This window comes from Typopeltis vanoorti, chromosome 17, assembly GCF_054136105.1.
Source record: "Typopeltis vanoorti isolate ZY-2024b chromosome 17, IOZ_Tvanoo_1.0, whole genome shotgun sequence".
In the NCBI taxonomy this organism is placed as follows: Eukaryota; Metazoa; Arthropoda; class Arachnida; order Uropygi; family Thelyphonidae; genus Typopeltis; species Typopeltis vanoorti.
In genome coordinates this window covers 1,278,545-1,297,610 of record NC_143565.1, presented here as the reverse complement: position 1 = coordinate 1,297,610, position 19,066 = coordinate 1,278,545, and the positions used below count along the sequence as shown (strand labels likewise).

Here is a 19,066-nt window from a genome sequence, read left to right as displayed (position 1 = left end):
GTTCCCATGCAGCATTTATTTCCTTGCCGCTCAACTCTTTGTTCCATGTTATAGCTTCAAGCTCTCTCTCCTAAGTTTGTCATGATGAGCAGCCTTATAATTCCACATATATCCTCTTCTCACAAAAGTCTGCAAATAACAATGATGAAGTGATCATGAAGTGTCACCTATCCAGAAATCTAGGATAGCTTCAACACCAACTAGAGGAAATTGTGAAGCCCCTCTCACATTTACATCCTCTAATGAAATGATCTGATCTAGAACTCTGGAACCTTGCATTCCCTCCTTCATGTGCTGCCTGAGTGAACCATCTCTCTCTCTCTCTCTCATCTATCTCTCAAGAACTCGAGAAATTCATTTTCTATGATATAAACTGGGTTTAATAGGTTGGGGATTTTTGATACATAATTATTATTATTATTATTATTATTATTAGATTATTAGATATTATTATTAGGGAGGCCCCTAACATCATGTCAAGAACAACTATTCGACATTCACACAGTATCTATCATACTGGGCTACTAATTACAACTAATACATCTAATTGATGTATCAGTTGTAATTTAAGCTTGTTTTTGTTCTTTAAGCTATTTTGTGTAGAGTTATCTTGCCCAGAGAAAGCCACCTCTCAGGTGGCGAAAGTAGTAGGCTAACATTATATATCAAAAATCTCCGACCTATTAAGCCCAATTTATATCATCTTATAATATATAGTGGTAAAAAAAAACATGCATCAAATTCATTTTCCTTATTCCCAAATGCTATCCCTTTATTCCAATCTACACTGCTATAATTAAAATCATTCATAATAATTATCCTTATTATCCTTCCTTTGTTCACTAATACAAGTTGTTTATACATTTCTTCATCACCACCCTTCACATTCTCAGGCCTATAGCAAGATCCAACTAAATATGTCTTGCTCTCAACCTCCATGTTATGCCATACGGTCTCATAACCATTGCCACTATTTCCATCTTTCATGTCTAATTTATGTAGACTTAATTCACTTGCTATCATAAGCAGCACTCCCCCTCTCTCTTCTCACCCTTTCGTTCCTCATGAAAAAATATTGTATCCTTCCATTTCTATTCCTTTTACAATATCATCTTTATTCAACTATGTTTCACTTATTCCAATGATTTTTGTGAGAATAAACTCAATCACCAAAACCATTTCATTCCTTCCTTTTATTTCTGATACTTTTGGCATTTCTAAACAAACACAGTGATTCATTATTAGGCCTATAACCAGTCCTATCCAAGCCATTTGTTGGTTGTGATTTCTCCACCACAAATGCCCAGTGACCTTTATCACCACTTACCACATATATCTACTCAGTCTCAACTTCACCACCCACATCGCAGTTTAGTCCATCCTCATGCACACATTCACTGCTACTTTCGACATCCACTCTCCCTATAGCATGTCACCCTGTCCTCTCCCCCCCCCCCCCGTTTCATTGTTCCTCATGCATTCCCATTCTCTCTTCATCTTTCACCCTACTACTGTTTTCACTGCCAAGCACTTCTGTCATTCAATACCTCTGTGCTGAATTTTCCCTTCATCTCTTTATTCTGATCTCTTACATGCATCACATACACTGTACTTCCATCCAGCAACACTTTCTCCAGTGCACTCACTCCAAAGCTGTTCAAACGCAACCCATCACGCGTGTATAATTTCATGTGCTTGAGGGAAGCACATGTCATTCATCCACAAACTGTACTACTTTCTCCTCACACAGCTCTGCTAGCATACCATTCATGATTTTGCCTCTCTATTGCAGATCATCATCGTCATACCTTAGCAACACACTGACAACCTTTCCTACTATACTCTTATCTTTCACTCTTCTCAATAGCCTTCTGATATTCGTCCTCACATTCTCCTTATATCCACTTAGATCATTGTTCCTCACAATCACTACTAACTCTCATTTCTTCCTCATGTCCAATGCCTTAATTATTCTACTCATTCTCCCTCCTGGATCGCAAACCTTATAGACTCTCTCAGTAACTACTCCTCTAACTATGGAATCTCCATATACTGTTATCCTGGAATTACTCGTCACCTCCTTTACTGTTTTTCTCTCATTCTATTCTCTCGCACACTTTCATTAGTTTCCACTAGATGTCTAACATCATTCCGCATATTAATACAGTCTGCATATTACTTAACACAAATACATGCAAATACAAATTCCTGATTTAAGCATCTTTTCAAAGCTTCCTATGTATTTCTAATATCTTTCTCTTTCATTAACTGATAACCTGGGGCCAAAGGTAGTATTCTCCTCTGTAGGGTCATAATTTCCACCTTTGTATTTTAAGCATGTAACCTGTCCTAACTGAAAGATCTATATAGTTGGCCACTTCCCATGTCATTATGGCATGATTGATCACTATCAACAGCAGATGGCAAAACAGTCTCTTCCTTAACTTAGACATCTTCTGATGCTACGATCGGATCTAAAACTCTTTGGTCTCGAGTTGCTTTTTTCACATGCTGCTTAAGTTGACTCACAACAGTTCAGTAAATTCTCTTTCATTCTTATCATAAGTATGCTTTGCTGCCCAATTTATTATTATTATTATAATATTCTGCTTGCAATGTTTTCAGTCCAATATTCTCCTCTGACATACATTAATCTTTGTTCATAGAATTTGTTTGGTAGATCATCTTCCAAATAGTCTGTATCAGTTATGTCCATTATTCACTTAACTTTCCGTAACACACTTACAATTGTCAGTGTGTTACAGAAAGTAAATAAACTTTGCATATCTTCATACGTTACAAGCTGATAATTGTCATGAATAGTCATGATTTAGAGTCAGCAATGGCTATGAAGCATTCTTGTAACCTTAATAATAATTATTATTATACAGGTATCCCCCATGGAGGCAGAAGACTCATCGTGGAAGATCCATCATTCACACAATACCTATCATATCTTTTCTTAAACTCATTCACTTCCAAAGTATCCAAAACCATGTCTGGCAACTAATTCCACCCATTCACCACTTTTCAAGTAAAAAATATAACCCTAACACCCTTGCTAACCACTCTCTTACACAACTTCCATTCATGACCCCTTGTCCTCTCCCATCTTGCTATATTCTAAAAGGTCTCCAGTTTATAAAACCCCTTTAATAACTTCGTTGTTTTTATCTTGTCTCCTCTTTTTCACCTATCAGCTAATTTTTGAAGCCTATAGTTATCAATCTATTCTCATAAGGGGCATTACACAGATCTGCCAAAATCTTTGTCACATGCCTCTGGATCATTTCCACAACTTCTTCATCCCCACAAAATCCAGGAGTCCATCTGTATTCAGTAGTCCGTATATAGCCTTGTTAAAGCCTAATATAGGGAAACAATAGCCTCTCTATCCCTGCTTGTTTATGTATATAATGCCAGAAGTATTTGAAATAAAGTAGAGGAGTTTTAGACATTGGTTAGCACAACATAGCCAAAAGATATAGGCATTAATGAGACACTGTTGACTGAAAATGATATGGTCTTAGGAATGCAAGGAATATGCTAGTATGGCTGCATTATTATTATTATTATCCAGGCCTCCATGGAGTCAAAAGACTCATCGTGGGAGGTCATTTTTAGGAAATACAAAGTATCATACCACTCCTTGAACCTATTAATTTGCTAAAAATTTGAGAGACTGTTATCTTATGATTATCTCCTACACAAGTGTAATACTTCTTTTTTGAATTATTAGAGAGAACGAAATTAGTACTTCAGGTCTTTTATCTGTTATAATTTGAATTGTTTCACTTAGCTATTGCTGCTGGAAACTGTAATAATATGCTGTTTTGCTCTGAAGATGCTGGCTTGAAATCCAGTTAAATATAAGCCAGTTAATAAACACCTTTTTTATGATTTAGTTTGTGGCATTGTAATATTGTTAAAATAAGTTATTAACTTGGTGTCATGAATATAAAAAGTTACACAGCAACAATGACCTAAGTATAGAACATTGTGATACCCTTTATTACTCTCTCTCTTAAATTCTGCATATCTTCATATGTTACCAGTAGCGGCAGGTGAAAATTTTAAGTGGGAGTGCTACATATACAAAATTAAAAAAAAAATAAAAAAAAACTATTTTTTCCCTAATCAGTAACCAATTTATTAATAAATAAATTTACATATTAAAAAATTGCTTTATTAAAAATATTTCACCCTCACCGTGATCAAACACCAACGATAAAAGTTTCGTATCTCACAGAAATAATGTGCAAAAGCATACGATACACTGCCCAAATGAGCAGTGTCGGAATCACTCGTAACATGCAATGACAAGCGTAAACGAATATCGGCGAGTCTAGCTGCAATTGACGCGATAATTCTCACACTGCATTAGATTGCAGTGCATTTGTTTTGTGTAACAATAATTGAAAAAATATAATTCTTTTCATATTTTCAACAGTGACACTCATCATAATTCAGCCTTGTATCTATTATAAATAAATAATTATGTGTTATTTTAACAATATAAAAGTAGATTTACAAAAAATAGTTCACCCTCACCACGATTACTCACAATAATAAAAGTTTCGTATCTCACAGAAATAATGTGCGCAAGCATACGATACACTGCCCAAACGAGCAGTGTCGGAATCACTTGTAACGTGCAATGAGAAGCACAAACGAATACCGGGTAGTCTAGCTGCAGTTGACCAAATGTGATAATTCCGACACTGCATTAGATCACAGTGCATTTCTTTCATAATCTTTCACAGTGCATTTCTTTCATAACCCACACTTTAGAAAAGTGTTAATCGAACAATTCCAATTATTAACTATTCAGTCAATGTCAAAACATAAGCTGTAACCTTTAAAATGTTTTTATTGCATTTATATAATGTTATAAGCATTATTAGACATATGAAGAGCCAAAGGCTTCATTTTCAGCCAAAGGTTGAAACCAGTCTGGGTAGTGACCTTCTCTCATAATGTAGAACAATAATACAGCTCCTGGGAGCTAAGTTCACATTATGGGTAAATATCAAGAATAGTGATCGGAGCTTGCTCCACCTTAGACATGAGTTGCCTCAGCTCGCACTACCTTAAGGCTCAGTTGCTGCAGTATCCAGGTATTTGCTTACGCTTGGAATCGCTGAACTTTATATAGTTTCTACTATATTCGGCATGAAACTGTTTGAGTTTCTCATTCGGCTAAGAAATGATATGGGATATATATCCCTTAACTTAAACAAGTTATAAGCATTGTTATTATTTATAAACACAAACAAAATTTAATTTTTTCATTTTTTTCTAGGGGTGCTGCAGTGTCGCAGTGCTTATGTACGAGCCACCACTGTACGTCACTCTGTTATACCTGTCATTCAGCTCTTCTCCCAGTTGAATATGATTTAGCTGGTCTCACATAGAGATGGTGGGATTTTTCATCTCACAGCCCCTGGTTTTTCATTCTTCAGAAAAGACTAACTGGATAGATGATATATATGCAATTAACTGACATAACACACCAGCCATAGTTGCTTCATTTATAACTCTTATCCACATCATAAGTCAAATTGCATATTTGGATATTTTGGAATTCAGATACCTTGGAAATGTCTCTAAAAATATTATGGTATATCCACTTCTCTTATATTGCATGGCAGACACTGTTATGAGTGACTGCAGAGTAGATTGTTAAAGCAAATGCTACCATCAACAAAGGCAGTTTATCTTCTACAGATAATCAAAGTGCTATCTACCTGGATATGGATCCTAATTTTTCTCTAATTAATCTTACACTAATTAATCTTAATTAATTCTGATTAATAACACCAGAGATATTGATTGGTATGTAATTGGTTGCTTCTATTCTAGCTTCACTCTCATATAATGAAATTTTCTTCTCATTTACACTTTATACAAATTCCAGAGATTATTAGTATTCAGGCCTCCATGGAGTCAAAAGACTCATCGTGGGAGGTCCTTCCTAAGAACATAAAGTCTGTCAAGACTCATTGAGGGGAGGTCCCCCCCCCCCAAGAAACACAAAGTCTATCATACCACTCCTTAAACTCATTAACCATTCTTGCGCCCACCACTCCATCAGGCAACGCATTCCACGGTTCAACCACCCTCCACACAAAGAAGCCACTACTTACCTTCTTGCTCACAGTTTACTTTCGTAACTTCCAGGGATGGCCTCCTGTCATCTCCTTCCCGCTGTTCAACCAAGTGAAAGAACTCCCCAGTGTCAACCCTGTAACCACCTCTCAACAGTTTAAAAGTCTCAATCATATCACCACTCCTTCTACTATTCACCAAACTCTGCAGTCCACATTCCCTCAGCCGATCCTCATAACTATGCTTGTACAGTCCTGAAACCATCTTTGTCATCCGTCTTTGTATCCTTTCCACAGTTAATTTATCCCCTTCAAATCCTGGGGACCAAATCTGAGAACAGTAGTCCAAGTGTGGTCTGATCAGAGACTCATACAATGGAATGATAACCCTCTTATCTCTGCAGGTCAGTGTACTTCTCATAATTGCAGCAATCCTCTGTGTTACCTTTGCAATATGTCCCCTAAACTTCAGGTTTCTATCAATCATCAACCCCAGATCGCTTGTCTCCCCTACTTCCTCCAATATAACTCCTCCCAAAGAATATGCAGCATTCTATCAATGTTTCCCAAACCTCAAGACCTTACATTTTGCTGCATTAAACTGACCCCCATTCATTTGCCCATCTATCTAGCTTATTTAAATCCTCTTGCAGGGCTACCACATCTGCACTATTACTAATAATCCTTCCCAGCTTCGCATCATCCCCAAACAACTGAATATCCCCTTGCAATCCACTGGCAATGTCATTGATATAAAGGTTAAACAATGTAGGTCCTGGTACTGAGCCCTGTGGGACCCCACTTGTAACCCTCAGCTTCCTTGAAATTCACCACCATACTACAACTCTCTGATAGCTATCAGACAGCCAATGCTGAATCCAGTTGACCAATCTAACATCCAGACCCATGTGCTGCAACTTAAATATCAGCTTATCATGTGGCACCCTCTCAAATGCCTTCGCTGAGTCTAAGAAAACTGCAGTATATGCCTTTCCCTCATCTAATGTTCTTGTAACTTTATTATAAAAGGCTAGCATATTGCTAAAACAAGAGTGCCCTTTCACAAATCCATGTTGACTCTCACAGATAACATTACCCTCATCTGCCCAATGCTGTATATAGTCCCTCACTACTTTCTCCAAGATGTTAACAACTACTGATGACACACAGACTGGCCTATAATTAGACACTTCCAGTCTGTTACCACTCTTATGCAATTACACTATCTTACCTTCCTTCCATTCCCTGGGCACCTTTGCCAAAGCCAGATTTTCATTGAAAAGCCAGGTTAAAGGCACTGTCAGTTCCCTCACACATTCTCTCATAACTCGTGATGAAATACCATCCAGTCCCACAGCTTTACTGACATCCAGAGTACTCAGTATCTGAAACACACTCCCCTCCTGTACCTCTAAACTTTGAACCAGCCCTATCCCTCTAGCATTAAAACTGATTCCTCTAGGATGAAATACTCCAACAAAGTGGTCATTAAACAATTCCACTATGTCCTCTGCATCAGTCACTCTATTCCTATTTTTATCCCAAAATATCATTCTTCCACAGTCATTTCTCCTCCTAGTGGCCACATAGCTAAAAAATTCTCTAGGATTTTCTTTGGATCTTAGGGACAATCTCCTCTCATATTCCAGTTTCCCTTTCCTTACCACACTAGTCACTCTTCTGGCCTGTGTCTTATATTCTTCATGCATCTTCTCTTCACCTGTCTCCTTATATATCTTCCATAGCCTCTTTTTCACATGTAATTCCTGTTTAATATTGTTTTTCATCCACTTTACTCCAAATTGTGTCCTCTTCTTCACTCGTGGTATATAACTTACCATTGCTGCTAACAAATATTCTTTCACAATTTCCCACGCACTAATGATATCCTGGCCTTCCAATTCCTCTCTCAATGAAACTTCCCGAAGTTGACGTCTAAGACTATTATAATCACCTGTATTATAATTCCACATAAGTTCCCATCTCTTTGATACTCCTGCGTGTGTATTCATTTTCCAACTCAAAACCTTATGGTCACTCTCTCCAACTGGTGTGAGAGATGTCAACTCAGTTATTATCAACTCTTCTGATGCTATAATCAAATCCAAAACTCTTGAACCTCTTGTTCCCTCTGTTACATGTTGCCTAAGATATTTGTCACTCAACTATTCTAGAAATTCCATTCCCCTATTGCTACATGCATCTTCCTCTCTCCAATTTATACTACTGTAGTTAAAATCTCCCATAACAATCAGTCTTCTTGCACTTGCCAAACTTAGCTGTCTAAACATCTCCTGGTCCCTATCCTCTGTGCTCCTGGATCTGTAGCAATACCCCACTAAATATCCTGTCTTGCCTACCTCTACCTCACACCACACGTTCTCAAAATCATTTGTCTCACTTCCTTCCAAAGCCTCCACTCTTAGAGGACATAGGTCATCACTTATCATAAGCAGTACCCCACCACCACGCTTTCCCCTCCTATCCTGACGAAAAATGCTATACCCAGCGACTTCAAATCCTTTTGTTGTGTCCCCTTCTGTCAACCACGTCTCAGTGATCACAATAATTTTTGGCCAAGCTGATGCTATCAGCGCCACCAATTTTTCTCCCTTATTCCGGATACTCCTAGCATTAGTATAAAGCATATAAATGCCATTGTTTCTATACCCAGCATTATCCCTTCTAGACTCCACTGGGCTCAGTGTTACCTGACATTGTCTCCCTTCTCCCAAGTATCCATTCCCACAAGAGGCTACCCCTGCTATCATCCTCCCTGGGACACACTGACTCGTTCAGAACAGCAATCTCTCCAGATGCCTACGTCCTTCCTCATTCAAGTGTAAACGGTCTCTCGCATACAATTCCTCTCTTTCCTCAAACGCACTCCAAGCATCCACATATACCTGTCCTCTCTTGTCACACATTCTTGCTATTATGCCATTCAATATCACCGCTCTTCTACTCAGATCATCATTATCATACCTAGGCAACACACACACTATTTTTCCTCTCTCTGTCTTCTTCTGTACAGTCTCGAGCAAAAATCTCATATCTCTCGCTGCCCGACTTACATTACCACTCAAGTCATTCGTTCCTACCATCACAATCATCTCATCCACCCTTTCACCTCTCTTAATTGCCATAGCCACCCTTTCTGTTCCTCCTGGCAAACACTCCTCACGCATCCTATCTTGAACACCACGGATCACTGAGTCGCCATATATTATACCTCTTACCATTCCCTCTCTCCTATTGTTACCATTCTCTCCTCTTCTTTCATTCCCATAGGTCTCTCTCTCATTCCCTCTCCTTTACTGCTATTCTCTCTTCTAGCATTCCCATACCTCTCTCTCCTACTGTTTCCATTCTCTCCTCTTCTAGCACTCCCATACATCTCTCTCTCATTCCCTCTCTCCTACTGTTTCCATTTTCTCCACTTCTAGCACTTCCATATCCCTCTCTCATTCTGTCTCTCCTACTACTGTTTCCATCCGCTCATCTTCTAGCATTCCCATACCTCTCTCTCATTCCATCTCTCCTACCGTTTCCATTCTCTCCTCTTCTAGCATTTCCATATCTCTCTCTCATTCCGTCTCTCCTACTGTTTCCATCCTCTCGTCTGCTAGCATTCCCATACCTCTCTCTCATTCCCTCTCTTCTACTGTTTCCATTCTCTCCTCTTCTAGCACCCCCATACCTCTCACTCATACTCCCTAAATTCTCTCTCTCTCTCCTACTCTGATTCGCTTTGCATTTATCTCTTCCATTCTCCTAATCTTATCTTTCATACTTCTGCTCTCATTCACAAGAAATTCCACCTCCTCTTTCAACTCATCTATCTCCCTCTGCAGGTCAGTAACTCTTAATCTAAATTCACTCTCCTAAACCAAACCATCTCCTAAACTTTCACAGTCACTCACACCTTCCACACTATCAACTATTATTTTCTCATTCATATATATCTTTTTTTCATTCTCTCCTATCACACTACTTGTCTTCCTACATTCATTCCCAGTTCCTGGAGCAACAAAGATGGGCCTCTAATTCCTCTCTTCTTCTTACTCTCCACTTTCTTCTTATTATTATTATCCTCAGACTTCAGTTGAGCCAAAAGACTCATCATGAGAGTTACCCCTGTCATGCACACAGCTCATCATACCGGACTCTAAATATATTCCCATTCTCTGCAGAAACTACTCTCTCTCAGTCAGTGCATTCCAATCATTCACCACTCTCCATGTATAACACTTATTCTTACCCCTTTGCTTATACTTTCCTTTTATAGTTTCCAGGGAAAATCTCTTGGTCCCCCATTCCACCATTTTATGAAACTCCTTTCCAATGTTAATCCTATAACAACCACTTAACAACTGTACTAGTTCCATTCCACCTGTCATATCACTCCTCTTCCTCCCATCCAGTAGACTGTAAATTGCATATTCTCAACTTTTCTTCATATTCAACATTCCAGAAACCACCTTAGTAAATTGCCTCTGGACCCTTTCCAATACTTCTTCATTATTTTGAAAACCAGGTGACCATATCTTTGCACTGTAGTGCAAATGTGGCCAAATCAAAAACCTTTTACAGTGGACCCAGAATATCCTTACTTCTATACTACTTTCCAGTCAGTGTCCTCTGCATCACTGCCAGAATATGTTGCATCTTCCTCTAAATTTTAGAAATGTGACCTCTAAATTTTAGATCTCATCCACCATCACACCCAGATATCTTATTTCTTCCATCTTCTCCAATATATCCCCACGAATTGTATACTCTGCACCCCATCTTTGTTTTTCAAATTTTAAAATCTTACAGTTTGTATTATAGAACTCGTAACCCCACTTGCTTTCTCCTTCAGTCAGTTATATTCAAGTCTTCTTGTAAAGCCACATTTGTTCTAATTCTCATACTTCTTTCCAACTTCACATCATCTGCAAACAACTCATTATCCCCATTCAAACTTTCTGCAATATCATTAACATACAGATTAAAATGCAATGGCCCTACAACAGACTTTTGAGGATATTGTTTCCCTCATATACAACTTGCTGATATCTATCATGGAGCCACTCTCCAATCCAGTGTCCTAATCTAATATTCAACCCCATCCATTCTAGTTTAACTGTCAACTTATCATGTGGCAATCTATCAAAAGCCTTTGTAAAATCTAAGTATCCTACTGTGTGTCTATCTGCCTTGTCCTATGCACCTGTCACCTATTATAATAACTATTATAATACCTCTCAAGGACCCAGTTCTGGATCCTTGTTTCCACTACCTCTCCAACATTTCAATCACAACACCTGACACTCAGATTGATGTATAGTTTGAAGTTTGAATTCTGTCGCCTCCCTTATGAATTGGTACAATCTTGTCTTCCTCTCATGCACTTGGAATCGTTTGTTCCATAGTGATTCTATAAAAATCCCCTCAAGAAATTAAACATATTACTTCTTTTTGGCTTTTTCACTAATCACTTTTACCAACATTCTAGGTTCTTGATATTGTCTTAGTCATTCTTGTTGTCTTTCCTACCCTGTGCCTCTTACAGTTGTATAATCACATGATTATCTTTTCTTGCCTGTGTCCTCTTTATCATCACATTGTTGTGCTGTACTATTTGCTTTTTCACAAATCATGCAGTAACTTTTCACCTATAGGCTTTTGTTGATTGTTATCCCCACATCCTGAATCTTGTCCACTTCCCAGGACATATTTCCACAGATAAGCATTACACTTCTGCACTCCAAAGTGTGACACATTGAACATTAAAACAGCTTACTTATCCATCCAGACTAAAAGTCATTTTGAATTTTCTAGAAGGGACCCAACATCATCACTTCATATAATTCACTCCAGTTTTACTTCAGCAAATAACTGGATATACTTAGTGACCATCAAAATTGAGTTTGAGTATCAGAAATGATGCATTTAATCATTTAAGTACAAAAATGCAGAATGGTATTATCCAAACTAGATACCTTCCCTCTGTGAAACATGTTATGTGAAAAACTATTTATACAATTTTCAGACTTATTGATAGGTTGAACTGGCTAAATAGACTAATAGTATATTTATTTATAAAAACAATAAATAATAACCTAAAGTAAAAAAAAAACACTCCACTAAACTGCAGAATTTATTTTATTGATTGCAGCCTGGAAAAATAGACGCTCCTTTAGTTCTTGATCAGTTGCGCTGTAATGGGGTTCTAGAAGGTATTCGGATATGCCGTCAAGGATTTCCTAATAGAGTTTTATTTCATGAATTTCGTCAAAGGTAGGTGTTTTGGTTTATGCTGTAATTGTTATTATTATTAACACAAGACCTCCATGGAGTTAAATGACTCATTGCAGCATTGTAACTTATGCTTGTGCAAGACTCTTGTTAAACAAGTAACCCAAGGCTTATGCATATGCCCTGGAACATTCCCTTAAGACACACAGTGATATGTTATAAAGTCCTGTTGTGTTATTGACATCAAGTTTACCTAACTCCTCATATACTTCTTGCTTGCTCACTGAACACTTTGACTATGTCCTCTGTAGAAGTTAAGTTACCAATCTACTAGTTTCATCCATTAACATCATATTGCTACAATCATTATTCTTTCTTATCACATATCGAAAAAACTCCCTAGGATTTTTCTTGGCCTGATTTGTTAATTTCTGCTTAAGTGCACATTTGTCATCCTTACCCGCTGAGTCAACTTCTTGGCTTCCTCTTTATACTCTTTGTGCAGTTTATTATTAACATTATTCATTTTATGCTGCCTCCACAGTGCCGTCTTCTTCTTCTATATTTTATGCTTAATATCTTCATTCATCCATTTGATTTCTACGAAATCAGCATTTTTCCCTTTGCAATATATTTCATACATTGATGCAGTTAAGTATCTCTTTATCAGTGCCCAAGCAGCATTTATCTCCTTCTTGCTTAATTCATCATTCTGTGTTATAGCTCTGAGCTTTTCCCAAGATTTTTACAATCACTAGCCTTGTAGGAGAAGTCAGCATTGGAATGGGATGGCCTGGGATATAAAGGGAGTACTTTAGTCTGAGGAGATATATAGAGTAATACCCTGCCTTGCGACATTTCACTTTACAATGATTTGCTTATACGATGCATTTGAATTATGACAAATGTCCATTATTGAATGCTGCATTTGCTCATACAATGGTTTTAGCAACATGATGCTGCCATGACTCAATACATGCACAGTATTCATGAACCGTTTGTTTACATCATCATTGCTCACTAGATATCTGTGTTTTCTTGCAGAGTTGTACAAGGGTAGTGCAGTTTTTGCACCACCCTTGTACAATGGAACAATCATACATTCTTTCTATTCCTGTGGTATCGTTCCTGAGCTGACACTCAAGTTATTCACACATGTGAAAGGCCTAGCCAGTTCGGCTGAATATTCTTTTAGCAAATGTGCTGATATTCCATCTGTCCCTATTGACAAATTCTTATCCAAGTTATGCTACACTCTTCAACCTCATTTTCGTGAACCTCTAACACTTCATCCAATGTAGCAGTAGCACAGTGCACCATGTTACGTGCACCTGTTTGATATATCTTAGCAAAGTGAGCACTCATTAACTGAACAATCTCATTAGCTTCTGACACTCGAGTACCATCTGCATTCAGTAAAGTTATTCTTTCACATTCATTTTTTCTTTTGCTTGTGGCATAACGATCAAATTCTTTTGGATTGCCTTAGCTTGCATGGCCAATTTCTTTTCATACTCCAATTTAGCTTTCTACACAACACAATACTCTTTACTTTTCTGGCATGATCTTTATATATTTTATAACTCTTTTCAATCTTATTCTCACAATTTTCTTTCTTGTGATTCTCTTGCTTAATAAGGTTGTACATCCATTTCCCTTCACTCCCAACCTATTTATTCTTTGAACACTAGCTTTACACTGAGATACTGCCTCATTTAAGCACTTTTTCAGAGATTCTTATGCATTGATGATACTTTTGTTATTCAGTAACTGGCACCATGGGACTAAAGATAATATTCTCCTAAGTGGATCATAATTTCTCTCTTTATAGTTCAGCATGTAACCTGTTTTAATTGGAGCATCAATACAATTAGATACTTCCGAAGAAAGCACAGCATGATCACTGTCACCAGTTGGTGGTAAAATAGCCATATTCTTAACAGAGATTCCTTCTGATGCTATGAGCAAATCCAACACTCTTTGACTTCGACTTTCTTCTTTCACATGCTGCTTGAGAAAGTTCTTAGTGATGTGTAAAGTGCTACACTAGTGAATACTACAATTATCTATAAACATGACAGTCAATTTGATGAAATGAAAAAAAATATTTTACTGGTGTAGACTTAATGACCAAACTGGTTGGTATGTTGCTTGAAGAGTGAAGTTATTCAGAATAACTTTTTCATTTGCAACAGTTGTTTAAATTTTTTGGTTGCTTATCTGATGTAAATGAATGTTTTATTGACATAATTTATGCATATATATGACTTTTTAACTTCACTACCAGCCCAGGTGGATGAAATAGCCAGACCACCCTAGCATTTTTCATGGAACAAAACTTCATTGGCATTCTACCTTTTACCATGTAATTACCCTGCTCTGCCATTAATCACTTAACTGCGATTTTAGAGCCATTAACAGATTAACTGTGGTGGAGCGACCTTTGTGTCACTTGTCTTTATGTATACTGTGCTACTTGGAATTTTCTTTATTGTCCTATGATGTTTGACCTGTTTTTTTTTGCTGCTCTATTTATTTATTATGTCTCTTCTCAAAAATAAAAACAAATTTCACATGTGTAAAAATAAATAATCAATCCTTTAAATTAAAGATACCAAGAAATTGTATACTTGGTTTAATCCTTTATCCAAGTGTAAGCAAACAAAGTTTGTGCCTGAAATATAATCAGGACTAGGGCAACTCATATATAGAAGCTAATGACTTCACACCACTTGCAACCACTGAAGGGAGCAAGCTAGCCCCAATACGTGCCAGTCCCAAGCCCGGATAAATGGCAAGTGTTGACATCAGGAAGAGCATCCGGTCATAAAACTTCACTGCCAGCTCTAACTATGATCAAATGAGTCGCAAAGAAAGTGATACAAGGGCTAGGGAGTATCCCTTAAGCGATTCGCAGCCACATTGCCCTACAGCTGCGAGAAGTGGATGATAGCTACTGCATCAAGGGTGGGTGCGGTTAAAGAAACGAGCCCAGCAGTTGGAGAGAATATTGTGAGTGGGAACGTTGAATGTTGGAAGCATGACTGGAAGGGGAAGAGAAGTGGCAGACATGATAAGGAAGAGGAAGTTGGACATTTTATGCATGCAGGAGACGAGGTGGAAAGGGGAAAAGGCAAAGGAACTAGGAGACGGGTATAAATTGTTCTACTCTGGAGTGAATAAAGAGGGAAGAAATAGTGTCGGAATTGTGGTGTGTGGCAGAATGAAGAGCGAAGTACTGGAAGTGGGTAGGAGGAACGACAAGATCATGCAAATGAAACTGGATCTTGGAGAAGAGCAACTGGTCGTCTTATGTGTATATGCCCCACAAGTTGGCTGTACAGCAGAAGAGAAAGATGTATTCTGGAACGAGATACATGCAGAAATGAGGGAACTGGAAGAAAATGAGATGGTGATTGTCAGAGGAGACTTGAACGGACACATAGGGAGACAGAATAAGGACTGTGAAAGGGTGCATGGTGGCCATGGAGTGGAAATGATGAACCAGGAAGGAGAGAGGAATTTGGACTTCACAGTAGCGTTTGATCTGGCAATTGTGAACTCCTTTTTCTGTAAAAGGGAAGAGCATTTGATAACATTCAGAAGTGGCAACAATAGCTCACAGATTGACTACATTTTGACTAGAAGAAAACATCTCAAGGCAGTAACAAATTGTAAGGTAATCCCAACAGATCAGGTGGTGCAGCAACACCTGCTGCTGTGTGGAGACTTTAAAATAAAGTCGAAGATAGGAACCTTTGGAAACCATGAGAGGAAGAAAATTAAGTGTTTTGCTTAAAAAAGAGGGTGTAAGGAACCGTTTTAGGGAGAAGGTGTTAGAGAGGATTTCGGATGGACTAGAAAGTGTACAAGACTGGTGGGGACACAATTCCAAAGTAATTCTAAGCTGTGCAGTTGAGGTGCTTGGTGAAACATCCGGAAAGATTAGAGAGCAGAAGGAGGGTTGGTGGTGGAATAATAATGTACAAGATGCAGTGACGTCTAAGAGGAAGGCAAAGCTGAAGTGGGACGAGTCAAGCGTGGAAGAGGACAGAGAGGAGCAGAGAGAAAAAGCGAGAAGCCAAAAGAGTTGTTGCACAAGTGAAGGCCATGGCATATCAAGACCTTTATGATCAATTAGAAACAAAGGAAGGACAGAGAAAGATTTATCAATTGGCCAAATGTAGAGATAAGGCACCAAAGGACATCGTACATGTCAGGCAGATCAAGACTCTGGAGAAAAGGTATTAAGGAAGGATGTGGATATAAGAAACAGATGGAGAATACACTTTGAAGGGCTTTTGAATGAAGAAAATCCAAGGCCTCACAGAGAAGATGGGGAGCCTAATGAGGGGATGGTGCAGAACATTAGTAGAGTGGAAATGAAGGAAGCCGTAAAGAGGATGAAAAATGGAAAATCGGTAGGCCCTGACAGAATCCCAGTGGAGGCATGGAAGGCACTAGGGGAAGAGGGAATTGACCTGCTGTGGGACCTGTTAATAAAAGTTTGTCAACAGGAAAATATACCTGAGGAATGGAGGGAAAGTACTCTTGTCCCCATCTACAAGAGTAAAGGGGATGCACAAGACTGTAAGAATTACAGAGGAATAAAGTTGAGGTCCCACACAATGAAGATCCTAGAGAAAGTTCTTGATGGAAGACTGAGGAAAGAGGTGGAGATTGCAAAGGAGCAATTTGGCTTCATGTCTAGTCGATCGATGATAGATGCTATCTTGGTTACGGCAGATGATGGAAAAGTTTCGAGAGAAGCAACAGGAGCTACATCTGGTATTTATTGATCTGGACAAAGTGTATGATAAAGTGCTGCCAAGGCAAGAAGTCTGGAGGGTGTCTGAGGGAGAAGGTACTGGAGAAATATGTTAGGCTGGTGCAGAAGATGTACAGAAATGCGAAGACAAGAGTTCGGACCTGCCTGGGAGAGATAGAAAGTTTTCCAGTGACCGTTTGCTTACATCAAGGGTCAGCATTAAATCCGTTCCTGTTTAATATTGTAATGGAGGTGGTGACAGAGGAGGTGAGAGAAGACGCATCTTGTTTTATGTTGTATACTGATGACATCGTGCTGTGTGCAGAATCAAGAGAAGAAGTGGCAGCTAAACTGGAAAGTTGGAGGAAAGTACTGGAAGAGAGAGGTATGAGACTGAGCAGAAGTAAGACAGAGTATATATGTTGCAAAGTGGATGGCAGCCAGGTGACAGATCTGGACCTGGAAGGAAATGACATCAGGAAGGTCAGTGACTTTAGATACTTAGGTTCAACAATGAAAAAGGATGGTGAGGCTGAGAAGGAAGTGGGATGCAGGATAGAGGAACTGGAGAGGGATGGCTGGCGTGCTATGCGATAAGAGGGTACCGATCAATATTAAATGCCAAATCTACAGGTAAGTAGTGAGACCAGCTATCACGTATGCTATGGAAACTGTGGCCCTGAGGAAAAATAACATCAGCAGGATGGAGGTAACGGAGATGAGAATGCTTAGGTGGATGTGTGGTGTGACCAGAAAGGATCATCTGAGAAATGATTATGTAAGGGGAATGGTGAAAGTTACAAACTTAGGAGCAAAGATTCAGGAGGTAAGGTTGAGATGGTTTGGTCATGTGATGAGGAAGGAGGAAGAGTGTGTGGGAAGAAAGGTCATGCAGATGGATGTGCTGGGGGAAGAGGAAGCGCAGATGGCCAAAGAAGAGATAGAGGGAGATGATGGAGGAGGAGGAATTGACGATGAAGAACTTGGATGAGGCTACAGCCCAAGACAGGAGGTTGTGGAGGAGACTCACCACAAACAGCGACCCTACTTAAGTGGGAAAAGCTGCAGAAGAAGAAGAATGACTTCACACCACTTGCCTTAGTATTCCATAATGGTATGCATTATGGGAAGGATCACCACCCAGACCGGTATTGACCTTTATTGAGGTCTTGTGAGTGGGAGCCAGACCCTGAGGTCATACTAATGTTGAAGTAATGCCGAAGTATAACCAAGTGGAAAAACTTCCAACAACTTTCTCTAATCCAGAGTATTTTAATAATAAGACGTGACACCTTTTGGCTACTCGTATGACCAGATTTTAAACTCTCAACACTTGTGTTACTTCTGTTACATATTCCTAAGATTGTCCCTTAAGAACTCAAGAAATTCATTCTTCTTATTGTGATACCATCTCTTCATTCCAATCAACAGTTCCATAGTTAAAATCACCCATAATGATCACTTGTCTCTTGTATACTAAATAAAGTTGCCTATACATTTTGTTGTCTTGCCAATCCAAATTTCTCAGTCTATAGGAAGACCCAGCTAAATATCTCATTCTAAATACCAAGTAGATACCTCCACCTCATACAATACTGTTTCAAAACTACTACCACTATTTTTCCCTCATATCTAAAACGTGTATGGGCATAATTTTCTTATAATCTTCCTTATACCCCCTTCCCCATACACAAGCCTCTTGCTCTTCCTATTCTCATGAAAATAATCATGTCCTTCCTTTTCTATTTATAGTAGTATATACATAGCTCATGGCAAAAACATGATAAAAAAGAGAATCATGATGTCATTATATATTAACAGGATTGAAGAATTTAAAATATTTTAAGTTAAAAACTGAAGGAAAACATAGATCTAATCCAAGCAGTTAGAAAACTAAAACAAAAATAAAATAAATAAAAGTTAAAAGTCTTAATATGTTATAATAAGA

The 19,066-nt window shown here is 38.5% G+C and overlaps 1 protein-coding gene across 1 annotated transcript in view; it reads left to right on the top strand.

Moving 5' to 3' along the window:
* LOC150097089 (myosin-14-like) overlaps positions 1–19,066 on the top strand; it is a 1,147,103-nt gene that overhangs the window by 518,374 nt on the left and 609,663 nt on the right. Inside the window, exon 16 of the mRNA XM_090407039.1 lies at positions 12,271–12,392. Within this exon, the coding sequence (XP_090263165.1) occupies positions 12,271–12,392 (122 nt within the window). The remainder of the gene's footprint in view (positions 1–12,270; positions 12,393–19,066) is intronic.